The sequence below is a fragment of the Manis javanica genome, chromosome 11 (assembly GCF_040802235.1).
Source record: "Manis javanica isolate MJ-LG chromosome 11, MJ_LKY, whole genome shotgun sequence".
NCBI classification, from domain to species: domain Eukaryota; kingdom Metazoa; phylum Chordata; class Mammalia; order Pholidota; family Manidae; genus Manis; species Manis javanica.
The window spans coordinates 21174775-21200762 of NC_133166.1; the positions used below are offsets into that span (position 1 = coordinate 21174775).

Below are 25988 nucleotides of genomic sequence, written 5' to 3' on the forward strand. Positions count from 1 at the left end.
AATGTCCTTGTCATGACTCAGGTTTTCACCTTTTCATTTAAGATACATTTTCCAAAATCCTCCTCCCACTTGATTCTGAGAGGAATCAGAAATGAGTAAATTTTGAAAGAGAAGGTTGGTGTTCAGCTGTTGCCTTGATAGGCCAGAACAGATATTAGTTCAAGAACCTCTATTTTTTCCCCTTAATTTATTCTAGTTCAGCAGTTCATCCCTAGGTTTGAGAAGGCACTTATTTGATCCTGCTGTTTTTATAGCTAAGTAAGTAACTCCCAGGTAATGAGAACATGTATATAAATGTTGTTTTGTGAATGAAAAGACACTACACACAAATGTTAAGGACATTTTTTATTATGAACCTGGGAAGTATTTTTGAAAACAGTTTTTAAAAATGTCTTCTTCAGGGGCAAGGATTACTTTTTTGGATGCTGTCTATAGAATGGTGAGGTGGGGATGTCAATTTCTCTAATTTTGGTGATTCTTAATCTTCATCTTTTAATAGACTTTATTTTTTTAAAGTTTTACACAAAAATTGAACAGACAGTACAGCAGGCCCCCATATACCTTCCCCTTCCACTATTATTGTTTTGTGTATGATAAATTTGTTACAATTAATGACTCAATGTAAAATATTATAATTAACTGAAGTCCATATTTATTCAGATTTCCCTTGTTTTTGCTCATGTCTTTTCTCTTCCAGGATCCCATTCAGTTTAAAACTTATGTTCAGTTGTCATGTTAAAGTCATGTTAAGTAACAGTTAAGTACATTTAGTTAATTACACTTAGTTGTTATGTCTCCTTAGGCTCTTCCTGCTGGTGATGTTAACCTTCATATTTTTGGGTCATGAGCTGGGTTGAAAAATCTGATGAAAATTACGAATCCTTTCCACAAAAAAATGCACATACTTCAAATGTGTAATTTAATGGAGATCTACCTATAGCTGATTCAGAAGCCCTGCTTGAGGAGAAATGACTAATCTTTAAAATACCTGCTCTCTGCATTTGGTCTCAAGGTCAGTCTCTACCTCTAATTTGCTGTGACCTTTCTGCAAAGCTCTTTCCCAAATGGGCCTCAGTTTCACCATCTGTGAAATGGCAGGCTTGGTGTACATGATGTCTAAATCCTTTCCCAGCACAGTGAAAGATGGACATCACCTAGCATTGTGGCTTCTGGTAGTTATGAAACTCCTGAGAGCAACAGCAGAGAATGTACCCAGTAAGATATTGAGTGAGGAATTATGATAAGAAGAACGAGAATATGGGAGGGTGTACTGATGAAGAGCGGATCTGAGGAATGTGTTGTTCGGCTCAAGGCTCAGGCAAGAAGAAACTGGTTCACTTTCAGGATCTCGAATCACACCCGCTCCCTGCTGGGGTCAATTCCACGTCCATTCCGGCCCCGCCTTCGTCCCACCTTCTTTCCTTCCATTCATGCGGCGACGTGCCACACTCTGCATGGCCGTCACCTTGCGACACTTTCCATCACGCGAGGGCTCTGCGCGCGCTCTCGCACTGCCAACTCACTCCAATCCCTGTCCGCCTTTGGACTTTTCCGATTGGCTCATTACTTAAGTGATGAAAGTGTTCCTTATTCCACCCCTGTTTCCCTCGGGCTCCGCCCCGCCTCCTCCCCGTTTTCCAGACGCGAGTTGAAAGCTAACCTACCCTCGTCTACGTTTCCCGGGAAGAGTCGGGGAAAGCTGGCTAAACCAGGAAGGCACTTGCTGTGGCGCGCACGCGCACGCACGTACGCACGTCGGCGGCTGAAGGGGCGGCAGGCTCGTGCCCGGGCTCGCCCCTCGCCGCGCCAGAGGCTCGCGCACTCAGCAGGTTGTGCTGCGGCGGCGGCAGCTGTGGGAACCGACGGGCTGCGTGTGAGAGGTCCCAGACGCGTGTGCGACTCCGGCCCCGCCACTCTCACCCCAGTTTCCGTGCCGGGTGCTGAGAAGGGAACGGCGCTAGCCTTGGGAATCTTGGAAGCACACCCCTGGCTGCTTCCGACACCGCCCTCCTTCCCTTCCCAGCCGCGGGCCTCGCTCGGTGCTAGGCGACTCCGCGGGGAGGCGGCAGTGACGATTGCCTGTCCGTGGAGAGGAGTCCTCCCTAAAGCCTTGCTGCGCTGCCCGGGCCCTGCAGTGGCCGAGAGCTCGGCGCCCGCCCCCTCTCGCCTTTTTCGTCAACGGGTTAGGGCAGCGTCGGTTCGGGAGGTCTCTGGGCTGAGGCGGCGGCTGGTCCTCCGGCTCCATCATGTCCGCGGGCGGAGACTTCGGGAACCCGCTGAGGAAATTCAAGCTGGTGTTCCTGGGGGAGCAGAGCGGTAAGTGCGCGACTCCCCCACTCCTGGCAGCTGGCCGCGGCTTCCCCGCGCCGCCCCCAGTGCGGCCCTTGCGTGCATGGAGGCTCTCCGCTGGCCTTGCGTTCCATCCCCCAGCCCTTCCCCGTGTTTGCCGTACCTTCCTGGCTGCTGGCTTCACTTCACCTTGGTCGGTCGGTCGGATTTTGACCCTTCTGTCCCCGACTCCGCCGTTTCCTTCCGCGCAACGCGGGCCTCTCCAGTCCGTCTCCCTTCCCCAGTCCTCACCCCACCCAGCCCCAGCCCCAGCCTCCCGTCCATCCCTTTCTTTCTCCGGTGTCCGTCGTTTCACCAGCCCCAGCCCCTTTCTTGAGCCCCACCCTTATTGTTTGCTCTTTTCCCAGTTGGTCAGCTCCAGGAGACCCACTCCGCGGAATCGGCCCTCCTCAACCTTGGGCAAGGAGGGTGGGATCTGGGCGTTGTTTCCCCCAGAGGCTTGGCCCTGAGAACTGCGGGTCTTCTGGAAGGTGGGAAGTGTGGGGGGGGGGGGTTCTTAGAAAAATTCTTGGATGATTTCCACCTGGGTGGGTAATTAGTTTGGGTTATAGAGTATATATATCTGAATTGGAGGCGACTTGAGGATAGAGTGGTTGTGGGGTGAAAGGGTGGCGGCAGCAGTGGCAATTTTTGTTCCTTGGGTTAGGCTGTGGTTTGTTGGAAAACCTCATATTCTTTTCTTGACTTTCATCCCTGCAAATTCTTTTGGCCGTGTGATGCTTTTCTGATCTCTGCCAGATGCTATGTCATGATCGTTTTACTTGGAATTTTTCACATCTCACCTCTCCTTTTTCTCGTGTCAATCTGAAGCAGTGTCTGATTCTCCTTACGGTGGTGCAAACAGGAATTATACTAGGGAAATGTTAATTATTCTATTTCCTGTGTGTTTTACAATTACATATTTAGGATTCCTGCGAAAGAAGGCTTGAGAATAACGAACATCATTGTTTTTGTACGATTTCCTTTGGGGTTAGGGAGTAATGGAGTAGGATAGGAATAGATTCATCATCTGGTTACATAAAATAGATTTAAATGTACAATACCATTTCAGCTAATTGACTCTTTTATGCTTAATATTCCATAGTGTCCGATGATCATTTACCTGGTTAGGCTTCTGTCAGTGCTGTACTTTGTGTTTAGATACAAGATCCTAATTTTGTGATGGCTGTTTCTAAAATTGCTTCTTGTGATAATTCGAATTTTATGCTGTATTATGAAAATTTGACACTCAGCAGTTTAAAGATTATCATCCCCCTTTTTTCTCACAATTTTCATGACCATCTTTAAAATCCAGACATTGAGAGAGAATTCCTCCCAAGTCATCAAACACTGAGTCACCTACTGAGTGTCTTAGGTTAGGTTATAGAATAATCAGTTACTTCTTTTGATTGGAAAGAAAATAACTGCTATAAATTCAGAGCTTTTATTACTGCCTTGAACTGTTTATACTAATTAGTATGGCATTAAAATAGGTTAAAACTAGTTATAGAATTGCTTCCAGTTGGACCTGAGGAATCATTTTTCTCCTCCCATACATAATCACTCTCCTTCATGTCCGTTCACCACCAAGGAAAAATATAGTCTCCTTTTTGAGTGTGAATTTTCCTGAAAGTATAAGCTTTTTAAGTACATGGTAAAGATCTTTGAGGTTGATCCTGGGCTAGGTATTTTATGTCAATTTCAGGATAGTGCCATACATAAAATAACAGCTTATTGGTCAGTATCAATAAACAGGATCTAAGTGCTTATTGTGCACTCCAGGGATGTTATTGCTTGCCTTATGTTGTGATACAGAGCTATTTCGTTTGTGTGAAAAATCCATTAATCTCTTAGGAAGATATTAGTATGAATAGAGATCATAACAAGTATCTGCAGGTTTCCTTTGAATTTCTTGAGTGTTTATGTTTTCAGTCACATTGCAAAGTTTTATGGCTTCTCGTTTTTAAGTCTTTACCTCCCTCCCCCTCCTCGTAATTCTTGAAACCATCTTAGATTTTTTTAATAGACTATTTTTTAGAACAGTTACAGATTTACAGAAAAATTGAGATTATCAGAGGGTTCCCATATGGCCCCACCCAGTTTCCCCTATTATTAACAACTTACGTTACTATGGTGCATTTATTAGAATTATTTAGCCAATACCCATACATTATTATTAACTAAAATCTAGAGTTTATTCAGATTTCCTAGTTTTTATCTTTTTCTGTTTCAGCATTCAGTTCAGGATGCCACATTACATTTAGCTGTCTCTCCTAAGGCTCCTTTTAGATTTTTTTTTTTAGGATTGTGTTTACATGCTTTTTAACTCAATGGAAGGATAATTATCTTTTGAGGCTACTATATTGCTAAGTAATGCCATCCACTAGCTTTGACAGTGAAAGATTGGTATCTGTTGTCATGGGCTGTGTCTGTAGTTTTCTTAAGCATTAGCAAAGGTCTGTAGAATCCATGTCATCTTGATGTAACTCTATGAATTATTTATTTTTAGGTTTTAGAATTCCACAATTCAGCTTTCAAAGACTAATGTGTAGCAAAGCCTTATTTGTCTCCTTGATAGCATTGTACCACATATATAATTCTTACTTTTCTTGTTTGTTTTTTATTTCCCACAGCAAACTGCAAGTTCCATGAAGATTAAAAACTATTGTTTTTTTGTTAATTGTATCCCCAGTGCTAGCATAGTGCCACACTTGTAGTAGATACTCAGAAATATTTAGTGAATGAATGTAATGAATATTTCAACAATAACATTTTGTACTTAAATTATTTGATTGGACACAGGGATACTCCAGATACTCAGTGGGGCAGGGAGCCCAGTAATTTATAGTCCTCACCATATAATTAAAAAAAAAAAACAGACCAGGATTTTGCAGTTTTTTTTTTTACTTGAAGTCTTTTTTTGTAAAAGCTATTGTTAAATTATTGCTATTAACACAGCACTTAGAAAAGTATGTCAAAGAATATTAAAAAGATGTTCATGGAACTGATATGAAGTTAAGCAGCCTGTTTTATTTATTTTATCAAAAATTTGAGGATACATGCTCCGTAACAAAGATGGGTTGTTTCAGTATATGAAGCCTCAGATTGAGTTAATGATATCAGTTTTGGTAATCTCCCCGTAAACTTGTGGTTTCTTTATATATCAGTAGTATACATGGTTTAATAAAGGGATATTGAAATATACAATTTGAATCTGAAGTTTGTTTGAGGAATCTCTTGTTACTACGTGTGGCTATTGTCTTGAAATGTAGAGGCACTTTTACGAATGTCATTCATAGTTTTCGGTAGAAGGTGGTATTACTACAAATGTTATAAATTGGGTTGTAAATTAGGAACTGTAATCTCAGGGTGAAGCACATACCTGGTTTACTATATTAAAAGTTAACTGACAAAATTTTAAATATTCAGTTCATTTAAAAATAATAGTATTTTATTAATTATTAACTTAATTTTTTAAAATAAGTTAATTTTCATTAACTTATTAATGTTAACCTAATCGTTTTTAATGAAAAAGAACTAGTTTCCAAACAAAAATTTAGTGAGGGAATGGCATTATTTTGCATCTCTTTAATGTTTGACTTATTAAAGACAACCAGATTCTAACAGTTCCTTCTCCATTCAGTTGTAATACCATACATCACATAGGCTCTAGGAAATTCCACTGTACACGTAGAATGAGAGTGAAAAAAGATGGGAACATCTTAGTATGAAAATGATTTTGACTCCCAAGAGTGTAGTGGACCCCCCCTCTGTAGGGTCTTGGGGGTCCTGGGGGGTTGGTGGACCACACTTTGAAAACTGCTGGGTGAGATGATGTCAAGCCTTTTATACCTTGCAGCTTTACATTGCAAGTTACGAGAGTCAAGGGGAATGTTTCTGTATCTTGTTTTGAAAACTTAAAACTAAATAGTAGAGCTAGTGTCGAAGAGCACAGAGTCTGGATTTCATATTTTAACACCGGCCACTGACCTTGGCCTCTTTACACTTCATTTTCTTTTTCTTAAGATAATAGGACCTATCATAGAGTTATTGTGAAGATTAAATTTGTTAAGAAATGTCATGCTTTTAGAATACTGCCTGGCACCTGGGAAGTGCTCAGTAAATATTTTAATTTTACAAATGAGAACTACTCTGTCAAGTCGTTTGGTAGAGCCTACCCTTAAAAATTTTGTTTCCTCAGGAAAGAAATATGTAATGCCTGATAACAGTGTGATGAGTCCAGCCTCGTTGAAAGATCCAGAGAAGTGATGGGGAGTGTGGGGTTTCAGGGAAGTCACATTATAAATACAGCTGATAGTTTAAACATCTTTCAATTGAGATGCTTGAATAACATTCCAAAGTTGGAGGAGATTTCAAGAAGTCATCTATGCATTTCTCTTAGGTCTTTAAATTGGATCACTTCCTCCTCCCCGCAACTTTTAAAAATAGGTAATCTAATCACATTTCACAAATCAAAAGGTGTAAACTGAGAAAACTTACATACTTCCCTGTTCCTGTGACTGTTCCCTACGCCACCCCCTCTTCCTTTAGTAATTATATATTTCATTTTCTTGTGTATATTCTGGAATTTCTTTATGCAGATACAAGCAAATATGAGTGTAATTCCTTATTGTCCCTTATATATAAGATGTATCAGACCTAATTCCGTGCCTTGCTTTTTTCACTAATATATCCTTGAGATCTTTTCATATTAGTACATATAGAGCTTTCCCATTTTATTCTTTTGTTTTTAAAGTCTTTTAAAATAGTTCTGATTTACATAAAACTTGCAGAGATAATAGAGACCCTATACCCTGTTTCCTCTAAAATTAAGAACTCATAGTTAATGAACCAACACTGATATATTACTATTAACCAAAATCTGTATTTTATTTAGATTTTTTTGGTTCTTTCTAATGTTCTAGGATCCTTCAGGATACTCCACTCGATTTAGTTGTTAGGCCTCTGTAGGCTATTCTTGGTTGTGACAGTTAAACTGGACTGCTTTTAAGTTATTCATTTATTCTTAGAAATTTCCAAGGAAATACATTTTGTAATTTTTATTATCACACTTCCCTGTTGTGAAATTCTCAAATCTATTCCCATGCTGTATAGTTAACTTTTTTTCTTGCAGAGGCATTATATAGTGATAAAGACAGTTCTAGATAAATCAAGCTTTGGTTCTAATCCTGACCCCAATGTTTGCAGTGTAATCTTGGACATGTTATTTTAACTTTTCTAAGCTCTTTTCATTTTCTGATAATGGCAGTAATAACCTGGTAGTGTTGCTTTCCCTATCCTCTAAATACAGATGTCATACTTTTTGGTTCATCTTTACATTGTTACTAAGTAAATGATATTCATAGCTGAGCTATATATTATACTAATTACTTGTCTCTTGCATATTTTTGTTTTCTTTGTGCCACTGTTTGACTTGCTTTTTTCCATTTTTAATACATGCTTATTACTAATTTATCTTCAAGCTCTTGAACAACAGTGTAAATCAATTCTCAGTATATAAGAATACATCAGGTTTTTCCTCAGTTTGTTCTCCTTGGGGCATCTCTCCCAGAACCTTCTGACCTATTTAATTTATACTAGTTACCCTTCATGATTGATGTACAGCAGGGAACCTGGGAGCTACCTTTACCATCATTTTCAAAATTTCTTTTTCTCTTGTGTTGGATGGATCCCTTGTTTCTCAGATTACATTTTTTTCCTCTGTTGGTTTGCTCTCTCATTATGTTGAACATATCCTCCAGTAGGTAGTTTATTAGTAAATGGAACATGGGAAAAAGTTTTGGAGACCTTGGGTGTCTAAAAATATATGTGTACAATGCTTACACTGGAAATCTGGTGGAGTTTAGAATTCTAGATTGGATATAGTCTCCCTTCAGAAGTTTGAAGATATTAAGGTATTGTCTTGTAGATTCTAATGTTGCCATTATGACTCTTGGTATTTTGATCTTTCATAATGATATTTTCATTTTATATGCATAGTAATAGGTTTAAGTCCTTTCAAACTGGAAACCTATGTTCTTCAGTTGCAGGAAATTTTCTCGAGTTAACTATTGTGATGTCCTCTTCTCCATTTTCAATTCTCTCTGGAATTATTAGACCTCTCTACTTTTATGTTATCTTGACTCTTTTTCATTTCTTTTATATTTCTGTTTTAATATGGAAGATTCAACTTTCTGTTACCCTATTATGTTTTATTTCGCTGTTATTTTAATTTCAAAGAACTCTTGTTTTCTGAATGTTCGTTGTCTGTAGCATCTTTTTGATTTCAGTATCTTGTCATTTTGAGGATATTAATGAGATATATTGCTTTCTTCCCAATACTAAGTTTAAAATTGCTGTTCACTTCTGTTTTAGTTTCTGTATTTCCTGTTTGATATGGTGCTAAAAAAAAAAAAAGTTATTCTTGGCTATCTACCTCTGTTTCAGAGTTGAACACTAAAATTTTGATTTTAAGCTCTTGTGTGGGTTTATGGGGCTTCTCTGTAGGACTCTGGCTGAGTTCTTTTTGGGGAAGTCTCTGATGTTGGATCTTCAAAGTCTTTGCTGGTCAGATTTCCTAAAAAAGAATTATCCAATGTCTTGGAGATTTGTTTCTTGGAGCTGAAAGGAGAGAGGATTTGAAGATAACATAGAGTAAGTGGATTTAATTTCCTTGTTTTTAATATTGTTTGTACCCTAGCCCTCATTTGTACCTTGTGTTCCCCAGTCCAGAAACCTTGTTTTCCTTTCGCAAAGCATTGTCCTGTAATCTTCTAATGATACAGGAGAGGGACCTGCCTGTGTGGAACAGAGGAGGGGATATTAGAGGATGTCAGTCTACCTTTTAAACAGACTTTGAGTTGTTCTTTCTATTTTTAGGACCACCTTTACTCTTATTTCTAGATATGCTTGGCTCTCACGATTCTTGAGCCATGTGGGGGTTCCAGCAGAAATCATACTATTTCTCATTTTTTTCTGTTGTCAGTTAAAATTGATCTTTATGCAGTCTATGAGGTCAGTTGCTACTGTTCCATTTGCTTTCTAGCTTCTAACTTGGATGTTTTGAATTTTCTGAGCACTCTGTCTTAAATTTGGACATTAAGAATTGCTTAGGGTTTTCAGTTTCTGTTCTTTTTAAAAAATATATTTTATAAAATTAAAATCAACTTACTTATATCCATGTTTATAGCAGCATTATTCACAATAGCCAAAAGGTGGAAGCAACCCAAGTGTCCGTCATAAGATTAAAGTATAAACAAATTGGTACATACATTCAATGAAATATTATTCAGCCTTAAAAAGGAAGGAAATTCTGACACATGCTACAACTTGTATGAACATTGATGACATTGCACTAAGTGAAGTAAGCCAGTCACAAAAGGATAAATACTGTAGGACTTTTAAAAATTATTTGATAATAAACATCACTGTTATCTTGCCCTGCCATTGTGAGATTACATAAAACCTTGGTCAGACATCCCACTTCTGAGTTGAAGTCCAGACTCTTCTGTCCAAGTTAAAGCCTTTCATATTTTAGTAGTCAGACTTCTACCCTTATATCTCTAATCTTATTCTTAGCACTTATCTTTGCCTGTTACTGTTAGGCAGATTTTTTCTAACAGTTAAAAATCATCATTAAGGTATTGCATGCTGTACAAAATGGATATCTTTGCTTTTTAAAACTTCTAAGAATCAGAATCTTGTAGGTCACTTATCCATTTAACAGATGCCTACCATGTGCCAAGCAGAGTTAGGTCCCAAGGGATATAGTTAACAAATGATAAATATATTGTTAACAAATCAGGTATAATCTCTATTCTTGCTTACATCTGGTAGGGAGCAGTAAGGTAGATATAAATCTTTTACATTGCTCTGAACCATTCAACCTGTTCTTGGACCTCTACCCTCCAATCCATTCTCCACATTGATGGGAGAATGAACTTTATAAAAATCTAAATACAGTAACTTCCTTACCTTAAAAACAAAAACGTTGTGAATGTACCCAGTGCCACTGAATTGTACACTTAAAAATGGTTAAAATAGTAAATTTTATGATACATATAGTTTATAACAATAAAACTTTTTAAATACTCAAAAAAATCCATCTTAGTAGGTTTTTTGTTTTTGTTTTTCATCATTCTTAGAATTAAGTCTAAGATCTACTACATGGTCTGCAGTGCCTTATATGGTTCCTCTCCATCTGTCCATTCTTATCTTGAATGTATCTCCCACCATCTCTGTCTGTTTCAGCCATATACTGCCTTTATTTCAGTTGTAACTCCTCACTGAGCTCTTATCTTGTTACATACTCCCTCTTCCCCTTTGTCTGTTAACTCCAGGTTATCCTTTAGGTTTCAAGTTACTTCTTCAAAGAAGTCTTTGCTGATTTTTTCAGAGTAATTTTAGGTTCCTATTCTTTAGACTCTCAGCACTGTGTACTTACCATTGCTTTTAATACAGTTGTGATTACTTTATCAAAATTTGTTTTTCATTTGATCTGTAAGGTCCACAAGGGTAGTACTGATGCATTTTTTTTATTGCTGTATTCTAAGCACATTGCACAATGCTTGGCATATAACAGAAGCTCACTAAATACTTTTGAATAAGTAAATGACTCATGATTTTTATCCTACTTAGTTTCAGAAAGGCCTTGAGGTTGCTTATAAAGGCCATGAAAGAGGATAATTAAAAGAATAAAATAGAACAAAAAAAAGCTAGCCTAGGAGGAGAAAAGGTTGATACCCCCAGTATCTGAGATGAATGGGGAGTCAGTGTCTCAGGGAAAATGATGACCAAGGAAAGGCCTTTGGATTTATCAAGAACTAATCAATAATTTTTAAAAAGTGTTTTCAGTAGAGTTTTGGAGAGTCCAGAAGGATTCAGAAGTAGGCAGTAAGTATAAATGGCATATTTGAAAGTAAATTTAACCAAATATGTTTATGAGTTCTTAAGATATTTTAACCTCTTTAGTATGGAAAATTTTAACAGCTTCATGAACCCCTATAAACTTTCTCAGCTTCAGTAATTATCAACTTGTGACTTGTTTAATCTACAGCACATAATTCCCCATCCCTTGCACTGAAGTGAGTTGAAGCAAATCCAGTCTATCCTGTCATTGCACATATTTTGGCAATGATTTCTAGAAGACAATTATATGTATATCTGTGGCATACATGGATAAAATTACCCATAGAATCCTTTATTTTGGGGATACTGTTAGGCTGGAGAAAGGAAAAACAAGGACATGCAAACAGAACAGAGAGATGCCGTAGGGGGAGAACAGACCAGACCCCAAAGTCTGTGCCGTGTATGGAAAGGGGACAGCTCTCCTGAATTCCTTCCTGATGTGCCAACTAAGACCCAGATGTCAGCCTCCTCCCTCTTGGAAAGAAAAAAGTTTCTAGTTGACTATTATGTCACCTTTAGCCAATCATACCTCTCAACACCCCTTAGGATAGCTTGCCCACTCCTCCCCCTCCTAATCCCTTATAAGTGCCCCACCTCCCTAACCGGGCGAGACTTCTCTGGCCCCTGGCAAGAAGGCCACAGAACCTCACCAGAGGGTATTTAAATAAATTACCTGGCCCTTTGTTGCCTCTCTTTGCCTGCTTATTCCGGCTAGAATTTATCTTACAGGTACTTAGCATGTTTCTGAGGCGTATTTAATATTTCAGGATCTCTGATCATTGCTATCCAATTGAACTTTCTGGTTTGGTGGAATTACTCTATATATGCAATGGCTAGTGCAACTGAGGAACTGATTTCTAAATTTTATGTCATTTTAACCCATTTTAATTTCAGTAGCCTTATGTGGCTAATTAACCCTTTATCTGACCTTAACCCTTTTCTTAAAACTAAAGAGTACCCCTTCAGAAATTTATGTATATGTACTTTAAATTATCTACATAACCAACGTACTTATTTACAAAGGGAAAAACAGTAACTTTATGGTAGAGAAACTAGAGATGACCATAACCAAGTGATCAAGGTTACAATCACTAGGAATAAAACATTGTATGACATTGTAGTGTTGTGATGCATCCAGAAAGGCATGGCTGTTCTGTGGTAGTCTTGCCAAAAATGCATGGCCTAAGTGTAATGAGAAGATATTAGACAAATCTAAATTGAGGGACATTATGCAAAGTAATTGACCAGTATTCTTCAAAAATGTCAGTCCTGAAAACAAGGAAGGACAGAGGAAATCTCACAGATGGGAGGAGGCTACAGAGGCATGACAACTAAAATACAATGTGGGGTACTGGGTTGGATCTTAGAACAGAAAATGGGCATTAGTGGAAGAAAATGAAACGTAAGTTCTGTAGTTTAGTTAGTAGCATTTATCATAATTTCATAGTTTTGGTAATTGTGCTGCTGTTATGTAAGATGTTATTAAGGGAAGCTGAGTAAAGGATACATAGGAATTCTCTGTGTATTTTTGTAACTTTTCTGTAAACTTAAAATTGCTTCCAAATAAAAAGTTTAATTAGTCCTGTAAGATAGGTACTACTGTTATTCCCATTTCACCATGAGGAAATTGAGGTACTGAGAAGTTAAGTAACTGGTGCTGATTGTGTAAGATTAGTGAGTGGCCAAGCTGGTATTTCAAGTCAACAGTCTGGTTTTAGAATTCCAGTACTGAAACGTTAGACTGTACTACCTGTCTTTGTTAAATGTTGTACAGGTGGAGTATGTGCAGAAAGGACAGGATGCTTATTTTACCTAAATCGTAAGAGTGAAAAAAACTTAATAATTTCTGAAAAGTTTGATAAATATAAACTAAATCTGTTAGATAAGGTTAAATGTTTCTCAGGTATTTTGCAGTGCTAGGTTTCTGTAATTTATGACAAAATTCTTAATACATGTAACTTCAAGGAGAGTAAGATGAGAAACAAATTAGTTTTTAGTAAGTTTCAATGGCTTTGATAAAATTTGCTTTATTAATAATGATTGTGTTATTATGATACTGAATTATCAGAATTATTTCAGAATGCTGTCTATACGCAAGGAAAATCATAGGCTTATTTAATCATGGTATTTAAGTGTGATATTCAAATAACTGAAAAAAGTCTTTAGGTTTGTAATGTATCTTACATAAGTGGTAATAGCTAGTTACTTTGCAATTCTGAGATCTGAACGAGAACATAAAAGGTTTTTAAACTGAAACAGTGAATGTAAGTCAAGATATATGGAAGAATTTCTTGACTGAAGAGGTTGTGGGAAATTAGAGTGGTTTATGAAATCACCTGGAGGATATTTCCTTTTTCAAAGAGAAATAATTTTTTTGAAAGAGGTAGGAGTGCTCAGATAGAACCAGGGGTGTTTTGGTTCTAGAATAACCAGTGGTCTCCCATCTGTGACATTTGGTTTAACAGATTCTATTTTTATTCTAAAGAATCATTTATTGATAATTAAATATTTTTGTTTGCTAGTTTTATTTGGTCTTACCTTCCTCAGTATGAGCTTTTATCACAACTTCTTGGTGGCTGATTTCATTTATTCTGTGTTACATAAATCTGTTTTGACATGGGATGGAAGTGGGATAGAAAGAAGAGCATTAGAGTACAATGCTGTATGAAGTATTATATGTTTCATTGCAGAAGTGTTAAGTACTAATGTTAAAATATTGTTGGACAAAAAAATGCATAGGCACAGTATTAGGATAAGATTAATTAGGGTCTGATTGAAATGATCATTTGAACTACTTTATATAGGAGGATGCAATGAATTATCAGGGATTTTGAAACTTTTGGACAGAAGTGAAACCTTATATTAGCTAAAAGGATTTGAATGAATACAGAAGAAATGCTGTTTTAAAGTTAGACTTGTCTAATCTTTGTGTAAAAGGGGGCTTTTCAATTTCTCAAATACTTGTAATCATAAATGGGTAGGAATATATGAAAGGGCACGGCGCTAAAAGATGTCTTTGGCCAATGTAAAGGGGCCACCTAAGTGGACTTCCTTTCTCTGGAATTTTGTGGTAACTTTAAGTGCAGAGAGGATGAACGACTTGAATTCTGACCAGATGAGACATTGAGAGAGATCCTGATCTTCTATTTGAAGATTCCTTGTTTAAAACAAAAACTACTTTGAACTAAAATATTAGAAAAATTATTCTCTATACCTAAATGATACATACCTGTATTTTGAGGTGTTTTTATTGCCAATTTTAAACTTCATGAGTGCAAATACTTTGATTTCCTTATTTGTTACGACTTTTAAAAGTTGGTGTACTGTAAAATTTGTATTACTGGAGTTGAAGGGAGGATATTTTCAAGTTTCTCCCCACTTGGGTTTTTAGTTTTGATTAGTTTATTATAATTTCCAGTAGTGTTTTTTCATAGTCAAAAGTTACTTGCTTAAATTTTGCCACAGGGAGAAAAGTTAAGGTGCACATAAAAGAGATTATAGTCACAGTTTAGAAAAAGACAACCCATGACCCAGGCATTGTGTGGTAGAATCTTAAACTTGTGCATCATTCTTTCCAAAGTGGTGTCCTTTATTCTTCATGAACAAAAAGAAACAAGAACTAAAGGTATGATTTTTTTTTTCTGAACAGATCAACCTCCACTTGCTTTTTTCACTCTTAATGACAACTTTTTCATAAATAAAAAATGTTTTAATGTAGATAGATGCATCAGTCTACAAAATCTACAACCATCTGTGATTTTTATGTCCTTTTTAAAGTTTTTCCATAACCTGTGTACTGAAGAAGTTTCCTGTATTATGTTGAAGGTCTTTTTTCTTTGCTTTTCACATTTAGATTTATAATCTACCTGAAATTGATTTTATGTTTACTGTGAAGTAGATATCAGGTTTAATTTTTTTCTATTTGGATATGTAATTATCTCAACATCATGTATTTAAAAAAGTACATTTCTTCACTGTTCTGCTATTTCAGTTTTGCAGTAATCAACTATAAATTCATTGGTTTGATTATGGAATTTCTGTTCTGCTAATTAGTTTATCTATCCTTGGAACAATACCAAACATTCTATAATTTTATATAAAAATTACTGATTTCCCAAAGAGCAAACCCTTTTATCTTTTTACTTAAGAGTGGCTTGGCAATTCTTGGCTTTTTGCAGCCATGGGGAAGTTTTTGATACAAATTCAGTCTTCTTAAATTCATTGAGACTTGCTTTGTGTACTAAGGTGATCTAGTCTGGAGAATGTTCCATGTATACCTGAAAATAATGTGTATTCTACTGCTTTTGGATGTCATGTCAGATCTGTATATATGTGTAGCTCTGGGGGGAAGGCGGTTCCCCAACCTGGGGCAATTTCCCTAAGTTCCTTATGAATCTGATTAAACTGAAGGAGGACAAGAGGAAGGGCAGGTCGGGAGAAAGTGTTTTTATTGTTCACAGCTTGCTTGGGTTCACTAGCCAGCTCCTGCTCTGTCCCTCCTCTCTGGCCTCTTGCACTGTCACTTCCCCTGCCCGCCTTTTCTGGGAGGAACTCCATAGGCAGGTTAAAGTCTAGTACTATTACTGTATTACTGTCAGTTTCTTTATGTCTGATATTTACTTTAGGTGCTCCACTTTTGGGTACATAGATATTTATAATTGTTATATCTTGCTGGATTGTGCTTTTAATTATTATATAATGTCCTTTGTCTCTTCTATTAGTCTTTGTTTTAAAGTCTATTTTATTTAATATAAGTGTGGTTATTCCACCTTTTTTTTTTTTCATTCCATTTTGCATGGAATATCTTTTTCCATCCCTTCAGTTTAGTTTGTGTGTGTCTGGGTCTAAACTGTAGGCAACAAATAGATGAGCCTTGTTTTTTATCCATTCATTTGTCCCTATGTCTTTCAATTAGAGCATTTAGTCCATTTACATTTAAAGTAATTATTGGCAGTATGTAGTTATTGCCATTTTGTTACATATTTCCTGGTTGTTTTTGTTATCTTTCCGATCCTTTCTTCCTCTCTTGTTCTCTATTCGTGCATTATGACTTTCTTAGGTGTTGTTTGGATTCCCTTCTCTGTATTTTGTGTGTCCATTATAGGTTTTTGGCTTGTGGTTACCAGAGGGTTCATCTATGACATCTTACGTATATAGCAATCTATAATAAGCTGATGGTCACTTCAGTTTGAACACATTCTAAAAACACGTTTTTTCCCCCCTCCTCCACATTTTATGTATATGGTGCCTTCTTTTATACCTTTTTATTTAGCGGTTCCCTTAACTAATTTTTAGATGTAATTGATTATATTACCTTTGTATTTTGACCTTCATGGAAGCCTTTAGGTGATTGATTTACTGCATCTAGTATATTTTTGTACATGACATTTTTCCTTTCATCTTTTCCTTGCTTCTAGTTAGGGTCTTGTCTTTTCTTCTTAAATATTCCTCTTTTAACATTTCTTGTAAGGCCAGTGTAGTGGTGATGAATTCGTTTAACTTATGTTTGTCTCTGAAGCTCTTGATCTCCCCTTCCATTCTGACTGATGACCTTTCTGTGTGTAGCGTATTCTTGGAGGTTTTTCTCTTCCAGCACTTTGAATATATCATTCCACTCTCTTCTGACCTGTAGGGTTTCTGCTGAAAATCAGCTGATAGTCTTAGGGGTTTCTCTTATAGGTAGGTAAATCACAGCTTTTCTCTCTCTGCTTTTAAGATTCTCTCTCTGTCTTTGATCTTTGATATTTTAATTACAGTGTGTCTTGATGTGGACCTCCTTGGGTTTATCTTGTTGGAGGTCTCTCTGCTTTCTGGACCTGAATGTCTGCTTCCTTCCCTAGGTTAAGGAAATTTTCAGCTATTATTCTTTCAGATAAGTTTTCTACTTCTTTCTCTTTCTCTTCTCCTTCTTTCTTTTTCTCTCTTCTCCTTCTGGGACTCCTGTAACGTGAGTGTTTGGACAGTTGATATTGTCCCAGAGCTCCCTTAAACCTCTCTTCATTTCTTTTTATTCTTTTTTCTTTCAGCTGTTCAGCTTGAATGTAAATTCTTCTTCATCCTCTGGTCTGCTGTTGATTCCACTGGTGTATTTTTCATTTCATTTTTTGTATTATTCAACGCTAATTGGTTCTGTTTTATATTATCTATTTCTTTGTGGAGGTTTTCAGTGAGTTCCTCCACTCTTATCTCAAGGATGGTGAGCATCTTTATAGGTACTCATTTGAACTCTATCCAGTCTTGCTTAATTAAAGCTGTTTCATTTAGTTCTTCTGAAGTTCTGTCATGCTTTTTTGTTTCAAACATGTATGTCCTCATTTTATTTGACTTCCTGTGATTGGTTCTATGAATTAGCAGAAAAGGCCATCTTTCCCAGTTTTGAAGGATTGGCCTTGTGTAGGGAAGTTCCCTAGGTAGACTGTGTGTGCCTGCTAGTTTGGGCCAGTTGGCTGGAAGCCCATGAGCTGGGACTGTCCTGGTATCAGGACTGTCAGCATGCGGTTCAAGGGAGGTGCACTTAGGGAGTGCAATCAGAGGGGCTCATGAGTGGATACTCAGGTCCATACTGGTGGGAGGGCTGTGGGTCCAGGTGTGGTGTCCAGGAGAGCCCTGCTTCCACAGCTAATGACTCCATGCCTGTGGTGCAGCAGTGGCCCGGGTGTACTCTGCAGGGGTGGGCAGCACCTGGCTTTGCACCCATGGTGCTGCCTGAGGCCCAGGTTTGGCTCCCAGGAAAGCCCTGCGTCTGTGGCTACTAGGGTGGCACCTGCAGTGTAGAGGTGGCAAGGATGTGTACTCCAGATATTGAGGGTGATTGACTCTGTGACCTAGGGGCATCTGAGGCCTGAATGTGCTCTGTGGCTAATGGCTCGGAAGCCGCTTAGACTGCTCCCTGTATCACCCTCAGTGTGGGAAAGGAGTGCAGAACATGGTGCTCACGAGACCTCTGATCTGGAGAATGTTGCAGCCGTTCCCTTGCCAAATGGCGGGTGATTTAGTTGCATGAATTAGGGGGATTTTTCACTTACAATCTACTGGCACTTGAAAGTGTTGCCTTTTTTTCTTTGCCCCAAGACAGGGAATCTATGTCCAGGTCTCTCAGCAATACTCCTCCTCTCTGCAGGTTGTTGCGCTGGGGGTGGGGTTCCCTCCCTTACTGTATCTTCATCTCTCCCACTGTTTTTCTAATTATTTTATTTTATTTTATTTTGATATCATTAATCTACAATTACCTGAGGAACATTATGTTTACTCGGCTCTCCCCTTCACCAAGTCTACCCCACAAACCCCATTACAGTCACTGTCCATCAGCATAGTAAGATGCTGTAGAGTCACTACTTGTCTTCTCTGTGTTGTATAACCCTCCCTGTGCCCCCCCCCCCAACATTACATACTAATCGTAATGGCCCCTTTCTCCCCCTCCCCCATATCCCTCCCTTCCCACCCATCCCCCGCAGTCCCTTTCCCTTTGGTAACTGTTAGTCCATTCTTGGGTTTTGTGATTCTGCTGCTGTTTTGTTCCTTCAGTTTTTTCTTTGTTCTTATACTCCACATATGAGTGAAATCATTTGGTGCATGTCTTTCTCTGCCTGGCTTATTTCATTGAGCATAATACCCTCTAGCTCCATCCATGTTGTTGCAAATGGTAGGATTTGTTTTCTTCTGATGACTGAATAATATACCATTGTGTATATGTACCACATCTTCTTCATCCATTAGTATACTGATGGACACTTAGGTTGCTTCCATTTCTTGGCTATTATAAACAGTGCTGTGATAAACATAGGGGTGCATCTGTCTTTTTCAAACTGGGCTACTGCATTCTTGTGGTAAATTCCTAGAAGTGGATTTCCTGGGTCAAATGGTATTTCTATTTTGAGCATTCTGAAGAACCTCCATACTGCTTTCTGCAATGGTTGAACTAATTTACATTTCCACCAGCAGTGTAGGAGGGTTCTCCTTTCTCCACAACCTCGCCAGCATTTGTTGTTGTTTGTCTTTTGGATGGTGGCGATCCTTCCTGGTGTGAGGTGATATCTCATTGTGGTTTTAATTTGCATTTCTCTGATGAATAGCGATGTGGAGCATCTTTTCATGTGTCTGTTGGCCATCTGAATTTCTTCTTTGGAGAACTGTCTGTTCAGCTCCTTTGCCCATTTTTTAATTGGATTACTTGCTTTTTGTTTGTTGAGGTGCATGAGCTCTTTATATATTTTGGATGTCAACCCTTTATCACATCTCTCATTTATGAATATTTTCTCCCATACTATAGGATACCTTTTTGTTCTATTGATGGTATCCTTTGCTGTACAGTAGCTTTTCAGCCTGATATAGTCCCACTTGTTCATTTTTGCTTTTGTTTCCCTTGCCTGGAGAGATATGTTCATGAAGAAGTCGCTTATGTTTATGTCCAAGAGATTTTGCCTATGTATTTTTCTAAGAGTTTTATGGTTTCATGACTAACATTCAAGTCTTTGATCCATTTCGAATTTACTTTTGTGTATAGGGTTAGACAGTGATCCAGTTTCATTCTCTTACACGTAGCTGTCCAGTTTTGCCAGCACCATCTATTGAAGAGACTGTCATTTCCCCATTGTATGTCCATGGCTCCTTTATCCTGTATTAATTAACCATATATGTTTGGGTTAATGTCTCGAGTCTCTAATCTGTTCCACTGGTCTGTGACTCTGTTCTTGTGCCAGTAACAAATTGTCTTGATTACTGTGGATTTGTAGTAGAGCTTGAAGTTAGGGAGAGAGATCCCCCCCACTTTATTCTACCTTCTCAGGATTGCTTTAGCTATTCGGGGTCTTTGGTGTTTCCATATGAATTTTTGAACTATTTGTTTCAGTTCATTGAAGAATGCTGTTGGTAATTTGATAGGGATTGCATCGAATCTGTATATTGTTTTAGGCACAATGGCCATTTTGACAATATTAATTCTTCCTAGCCAGGAGCATGGGATGAGTTTCCATTTGTTAGTGTCCTCTTTAATTTCTCTTAAAAGTGTCTTATAGTTTTCAGGGTATAGGTCTTTCACTTCCTTGGTTAGGTTTATTCCTAGGTATTTTTTTGTTTTTGATACAATTATGAATGGGATTTTTTTCCTGATTTCTCTTTGTATTAGTTCATTGTTAGTGTATAGGAAAGCCACAGATTTCTATGTGTTAATTTTGTATCCTGCAACTTTGCTGAATTCCAGTATTAGTTCTAGTAGTTTTGGAGTGGAGTCTTTAGGGTTTTTTATGTACAATATCATGTCATCTGCAAATAGTGACAGTATGACTACTTCTTTACCAATCTGGATTCCTTGTATTTCTTTGTTTTGTCTAATTGCTGTGACTAGGACCTCCAAGTACTATGTTGAATAACAGTGGGGAGAGTGGGCATCCCTGTCTTGTTCCCGATCTCAAAGGAAAAGCTTTTAGCTTCTCACTGTTCGTTATGATGTTGTCTGTGGGTTTATCATATATGGCTTTTATTATGTTGAGGTACTTGCCCTTTATACCCATTTTGTTGAGAGTTTTTATCATGAATGGATGTTGAATTTTGTCGAATGCTTTTTCAGCATCTATGGAGATGATCATGTGGTTTTTGTCCTTCTTTTTGTTGATGTGGTGGATGATGTTGATGGATTTCCGAATGCTGTGCCATCCTTGCACCCCTGAGATGAATCCTACTTTGTCATGGTGTGTGATCCTCTTGATCTGTTTTTGAATTCGGTTTGCTAATATTTTGTTGAGTATTTTTGCATCTATGTTAATCAGGGATATTGGTCTGTAATTTTCTTTTTTGTTAGGGTCTTTGCATGGTTTTGGTATTAGGGTGTTGCTGGATTCATAGAATGAGTTTGGGAGTATTCCCTCCTCTTCTACTTTTTGGAAAACTTTAAGGAGAATGGGTATTATGTCTTCTCTGTATGTCTGATAAAATTCTGCGGTAAATCCATCTGGCTCTGGGGTTTTGCTCTTGGGTAGTTTTTTGATTACCGCCTCAATTCTCAATTCTGTTGCTTATAATTGGTCTGTTTAGATTTTCTGTTTAATCTTTGGTCTGTCTTGGAAGGTTGTATTTTTCTAGGAAGTTGTCCATTTCTTCTAGGTTTTCCAGCTTGTTGGCATATAGGTTTTCATAGTATCCTCTAATAATTCTTTGTATTTCTGTGGGGTCCATTGTGATTTTTCCTTTCTCGTTTCTGATTCTGTTGATGTGTGTTGATTCTCTTTTTCTCTTAATAAGTCTGGCTAGAGGCTTATCTATTTTGTTTATTTTCTCAAAAAACCAGCTCTTGGTTTCATTGATTTTTTTTCTATTGTTTTCTTCTTCTCAATTTTATTTATTTCTTCTCTGATCTTTATTATGTCCCTCCTTCTGCTGACTTTAGGCCTCATTTGTTCTTCTTTTTCCAATTTTGGTAATTGTGACTTTAGACTATTCATTTGGGATTGTTCTTCCTTCTTTAAATATGCCTGGATTGCTATATACTTTGCTCTTAGAACTTCTTTCGCTGTGTTCCACAGAAGTTGGGGCTTTGTGTTGTTGTTGTCATTTGTTTCCATATATTGCTTGATCTCTATTTTTATTTTATTTTATTTTAATTTTAATTTTTATTGATTATTTAGGAGCATGTTGTTAAGCTTCCATGTGTTCGTGAGCCTTTTTGCTTTCTTTGTACAATTTATTTCTAGTTTAATATCGTTGTGGTCTGAGAGGTTGATTGGTACAATTTCATCTTTTTGAATTTACTGAGGTTCTTTTTGTGGCCTAGTATGTGGTCTATTCTGGAGAATGTTCCATGTGCACTTGAGAAGAATGTGTATCCTGCTGCTTTTGGGTAAAGAGTTCTGTAGATGTCTCTTAGGTCCATCTGTTCTAGTGTGTTGTTCAGTGCCTCTGTTTCCTTAACTATTTTCTGTCTGGTATATCTGTCCTTTGGGGTGAGTGGTGTGTTGACATCTCCTAAAATGAATGCACTGCTCTCTGTTTTCTCCTTTAATTCTGTAGTATTTGTTTCACATATGTTAGTGCGCCTGGATTGAGTGCATATATATTTATAATGGTTATATCCTCTTGTTGGACTGACCCCTTTATCATTATGTAGTGTCCTTCTTTATATCTTTTTACTTTCTTTGTTTTGAAGTCTATTTTGTCTGATACTAGTACTGCAACACCTGCTTTTTTCTCTTTGTTGTTTGCATGAAATATCTTTTTCCATCCCTTGTCTTTTAGTCTGTGCATGTCATTGGGTTTGAGGTGAGTCTCTTGTAAGCAGCATATAGATGGGTCTTGCTTTTTTATCCATTCTATTATTCTGTGTCTTTTGATTGGTGCATTCATTTCATTTACATTTAGGGTGATTACTTAAAGATATGTACTTATTGCCATTGCAGGCTTTAGATTTGTGGTTACCAAAGGTTCAAGGTTAGCTTCTTTACTATCTTACTATCTAACTTTGCCTGCTTATTGAGCTATTATAAACAAAGTATGATAATTCTTCATTTCTCTTCCTTCTTATTCCTCTTCCTCCATTCTTTATGTTAGGAGTTTTATTTTGTGCTCTTTTGTGTTCCCTTTGAGTGCTTTTGTGAGTAGTTGATTTTATTTTTTGCCTTAGGTAGTATTTGGTTGAATTTGGTTGGTCTGCTTTCTTTGCTGTGATTTTATTTTCTCTGGAGACATCTATTTAGCCTTAGGAGTGCTTCCATCTAGAGCTGTCCCTTTAGAATACTCTGTAGAGGTGGTTTGTGGGAGACAAACTCCCTCAACTTTTGCTTGTCTCGAATTGTTTTATTCCTCCTTCATGTTTAAATGATAATCGTGCTGGATACTGTATTTTTGGTTCAAGGCATTTGCATTAAGTATGTCATGCCATTCTCTTCTGGCCTCTAAGTTTTCTGTTGAGAAGTCTGATGATAGCGTGATGTGTTTTCCTTTGTAGGTGATCTTTTTTCTCTCTCTGGCTGCCTTTAATACTCTGTCCTTGTGCTTGATCTTTGCCATTTTAATTATTATGTGTCTTGCTGTTGTCCGCCTTGGGTCTCTTCTGTTGGTAGTTCTGTGTACTTCTGTGGTCTGAGCAACTATTTCCTCCCCCAGTTTGGGGAAGCTTTCAGCAATTATTTCCTCAAAGACTTTCTATCCCTTTTTCTCTCTCTTCTTCTTCTAGTACCCCTACAATGTGGATATTGTTCCATTTTGATTGGTCACACAGTTCTCTTAAAATTGTTTCATTCCTGGAAATCCTTTTATCCCTCTCTGTGTCAGTTCTCTGCATTCCTGTTCTCTGATTTCTATTCCATTAATGGCCTCTTGCATCTTATCCATTCTGCTTTTAAGTCCGTCCAGAGATTGTTTTATTTCTGTATTCTCCCTTCCAACTTTATCTGTTAGGTCTTGCATTTTTCTCTGCAGCTCTATCAGCATGGTTATGACCTTTATTTTGAATTCTTTTTTAGGAAGATGGGTTAAATCTATCTCCCCATGTTCCCTCTCAAGGGATGTTTTTGTTATTCTGGTCTGTATCAAATTCTTCTGCCTTTTCATGGTGATAGAGGTAGTTGTGGGCAGTTGGCGCATGTGTCAGCTGGTAGAACAAAGTCTCTTCCTGCTTGTTCATCGCCTTCCTCTCCTGAAAACAGCGACCCCTAGTGCCTCGTGCTGGGCAGCTGTGCCCTAGCGGGTTCTCTGAGTCTAGCCCAGGTGGCTGCAGAGTAGATTCTGTGCGGCTGCTGTGGGTGTGGCTGGTCTCAGGCTGCTGCTCTACCATGGCAGGGCCATGCCGGAGGGGGAACAGGTGGGAGGCTGTTTATCACCTTGAGGGGCCTCAGAGCTGCGTTGCCGCCCACGGGGTTAGGGCTCCCAGAGTTCCCCAGGTTTCCCAGCTGCTGGGCTAAGTGTGCCAGGATGCTACCATCCAGCTGTGAGCCTCCTGTCCCTTTAAGACTTTCAAAAGGCACTCGCTTTTCTTTTGTCCCAGCGGCACCAATTGTGGGGACCCTCTTGGAGATTTTACTGTTCCGTTTCCCTTGTATCCAGCACACCACGCCCTGTGTGTCTGCACTCCCGTTGCAGATGACTACTGCTGGGTATTTAGCAGTCCTGGGCTCCCTCTCCCTCCCTGTTCTGACTACTTTCCTCCCGCCAGGGAGCTGGGGTGAATGGCGCTCAGGTCCTGCTGGGCCGCGGCTTGTATCTTACCTCCTTCGTGAGGCACTGGCTTCTTGCAGGTGTAGATGTAGCCTGCCTGTTGTACTGTATCTTCTGGTCTCTCTTTTAGGAGTTGTAGTTTCAAAAATATATATGGTTTTGGGAGGAGATTTCCACTGCTGTACTCACACCGCCTTCTTGGCTCCTCTCCTCCAGATCTCTCTCCACTGTTTTTATTTTTTGCTCTTTCTATCCCTCGTTGTGCAGGTGCTCACTCAGTCCTTCGTTCTTCCTCAAGAAGAGTTGCCCTGTGTGTAGGTGTACATTCAGTGTGAAGGTGAGAGGAAGTGGGATTTGGTGTGAGGTGGGAGGACATCTGATCAAGCTCTCTCTACATGACCATCTTCCCAGAAGTCCTCCTTACTATTATTTTAGTGTGTGTGTGTGTGTGTATGTGTAAAAACTGCATAAGGTGTTACTGTATTGAACAGTGATTATTTAGATTTTTTTAAGGAATGCTTTTTTTTGAAGTACAGTGTGTAGAAAGCATACAAAAATAAGGTTACAGCTTAAATGAGAAAATTTGCTAGCCATGTTGACTTGCATGTTCTGATTCTTACAAGTTATTTCTCACAGTAAATTAGTACATTTGACCTTCTGGTTTTAAAACCTCAATTTCCTGACTTTTATTATTAAGTATGACTCTGTGAGCTTAACCTACTTTCATTTTTTCCAAGAATGCAAGGCTCTTGGGGGCTGCTGTATGCCAGACTACCTTAGTGTAGTGAATGCTGTCTACTTGGTGAAGTTTTTTTTCATTGAATTAGACTAATGCATTCAGTGCCAGTCAGGCAGTGACATTGCAAGCATGGCCATGAACAAGATTTTTCTAATTTTTACCTATAAGGAAGAGTGGATCAAGCTTTTCCTTACACTAAATTCCTACATTTGACTAAAGTTTTTGAGTTAAGCTAATGCTGGTAAAGGGAGTCTTATGCTAGTATTTATTTTGAACTTCCACTATACTGTTCTTTGGGGGTACAGATTATTTCTTTCTCATCTTTTTTATCCTTAAGATCCATTCATAGGGATGTTGACTTTGTTTTAGGATCAAATAAAAGCCATGCTGCCATCTCACATAACTTGTGGAAATACAGTCTTAGGTTGTGAGTAACTTTGAAAGGTAATTTAATGTTTCCTATCTTCAGGCAGAATCATATCTGACTGAATCTGTAAGTTCATAATCTAACTAGGAAAGAAAAGTTCCACAAAATTAGGTTACATTCACAAAATCTCAGAGGCTCTAAGGTACATGTTATGCTTGAAGAATAATAGCCTTGTGTCACTTTAAGATGAACCTTTTTTTGTTTTTGGCAAGGGTAGGAGATGAAGCTAGAGGGCTAGGCTTAAGTTTGATTGAATGGTTCTTGAATGCCTGCTAAGGATTTCTAACTTTATCTTTTGGATACTGGGGACTCGTAGACTATTACAAATTGAGGAAAGAAACCTCTGGCAGTATAGAGGTTGGCTTCTTTGCACAGTGCTTTTATGTTCACTCTTGGATGTGCTTGTCTCCTTCAGTGGATTGTAAACTCCTTTGGGGTCAGGGC

The 25988-nt window shown here is 38.2% G+C and overlaps 1 protein-coding gene across 4 annotated transcripts in view; it reads left to right on the forward strand.

The window, feature by feature from the left end:
* Positions 1-364: 364 nt before the first annotated feature.
* The window catches only part of RAB6A (RAB6A, member RAS oncogene family), a 118267-nt gene continuing 92643 nt past the window's right edge, over positions 365-25988 (forward strand). For 2 of the 4 annotated variants that reach the window (XM_037026280.2, XM_037026279.2), the window contains exon 1: positions 1999-2316. In XM_037026280.2, coding sequence (XP_036882175.1) covers positions 2247-2316 — 70 coding nt within the window. In that variant the 5' untranslated portion in view covers positions 1999-2246. Of the gene's footprint in view, positions 2317-25988 lie in introns of all 4 variants that reach the window. The other 2 variants (XR_005063403.2, XR_005063402.2) reach the window with 2 other exon arrangements.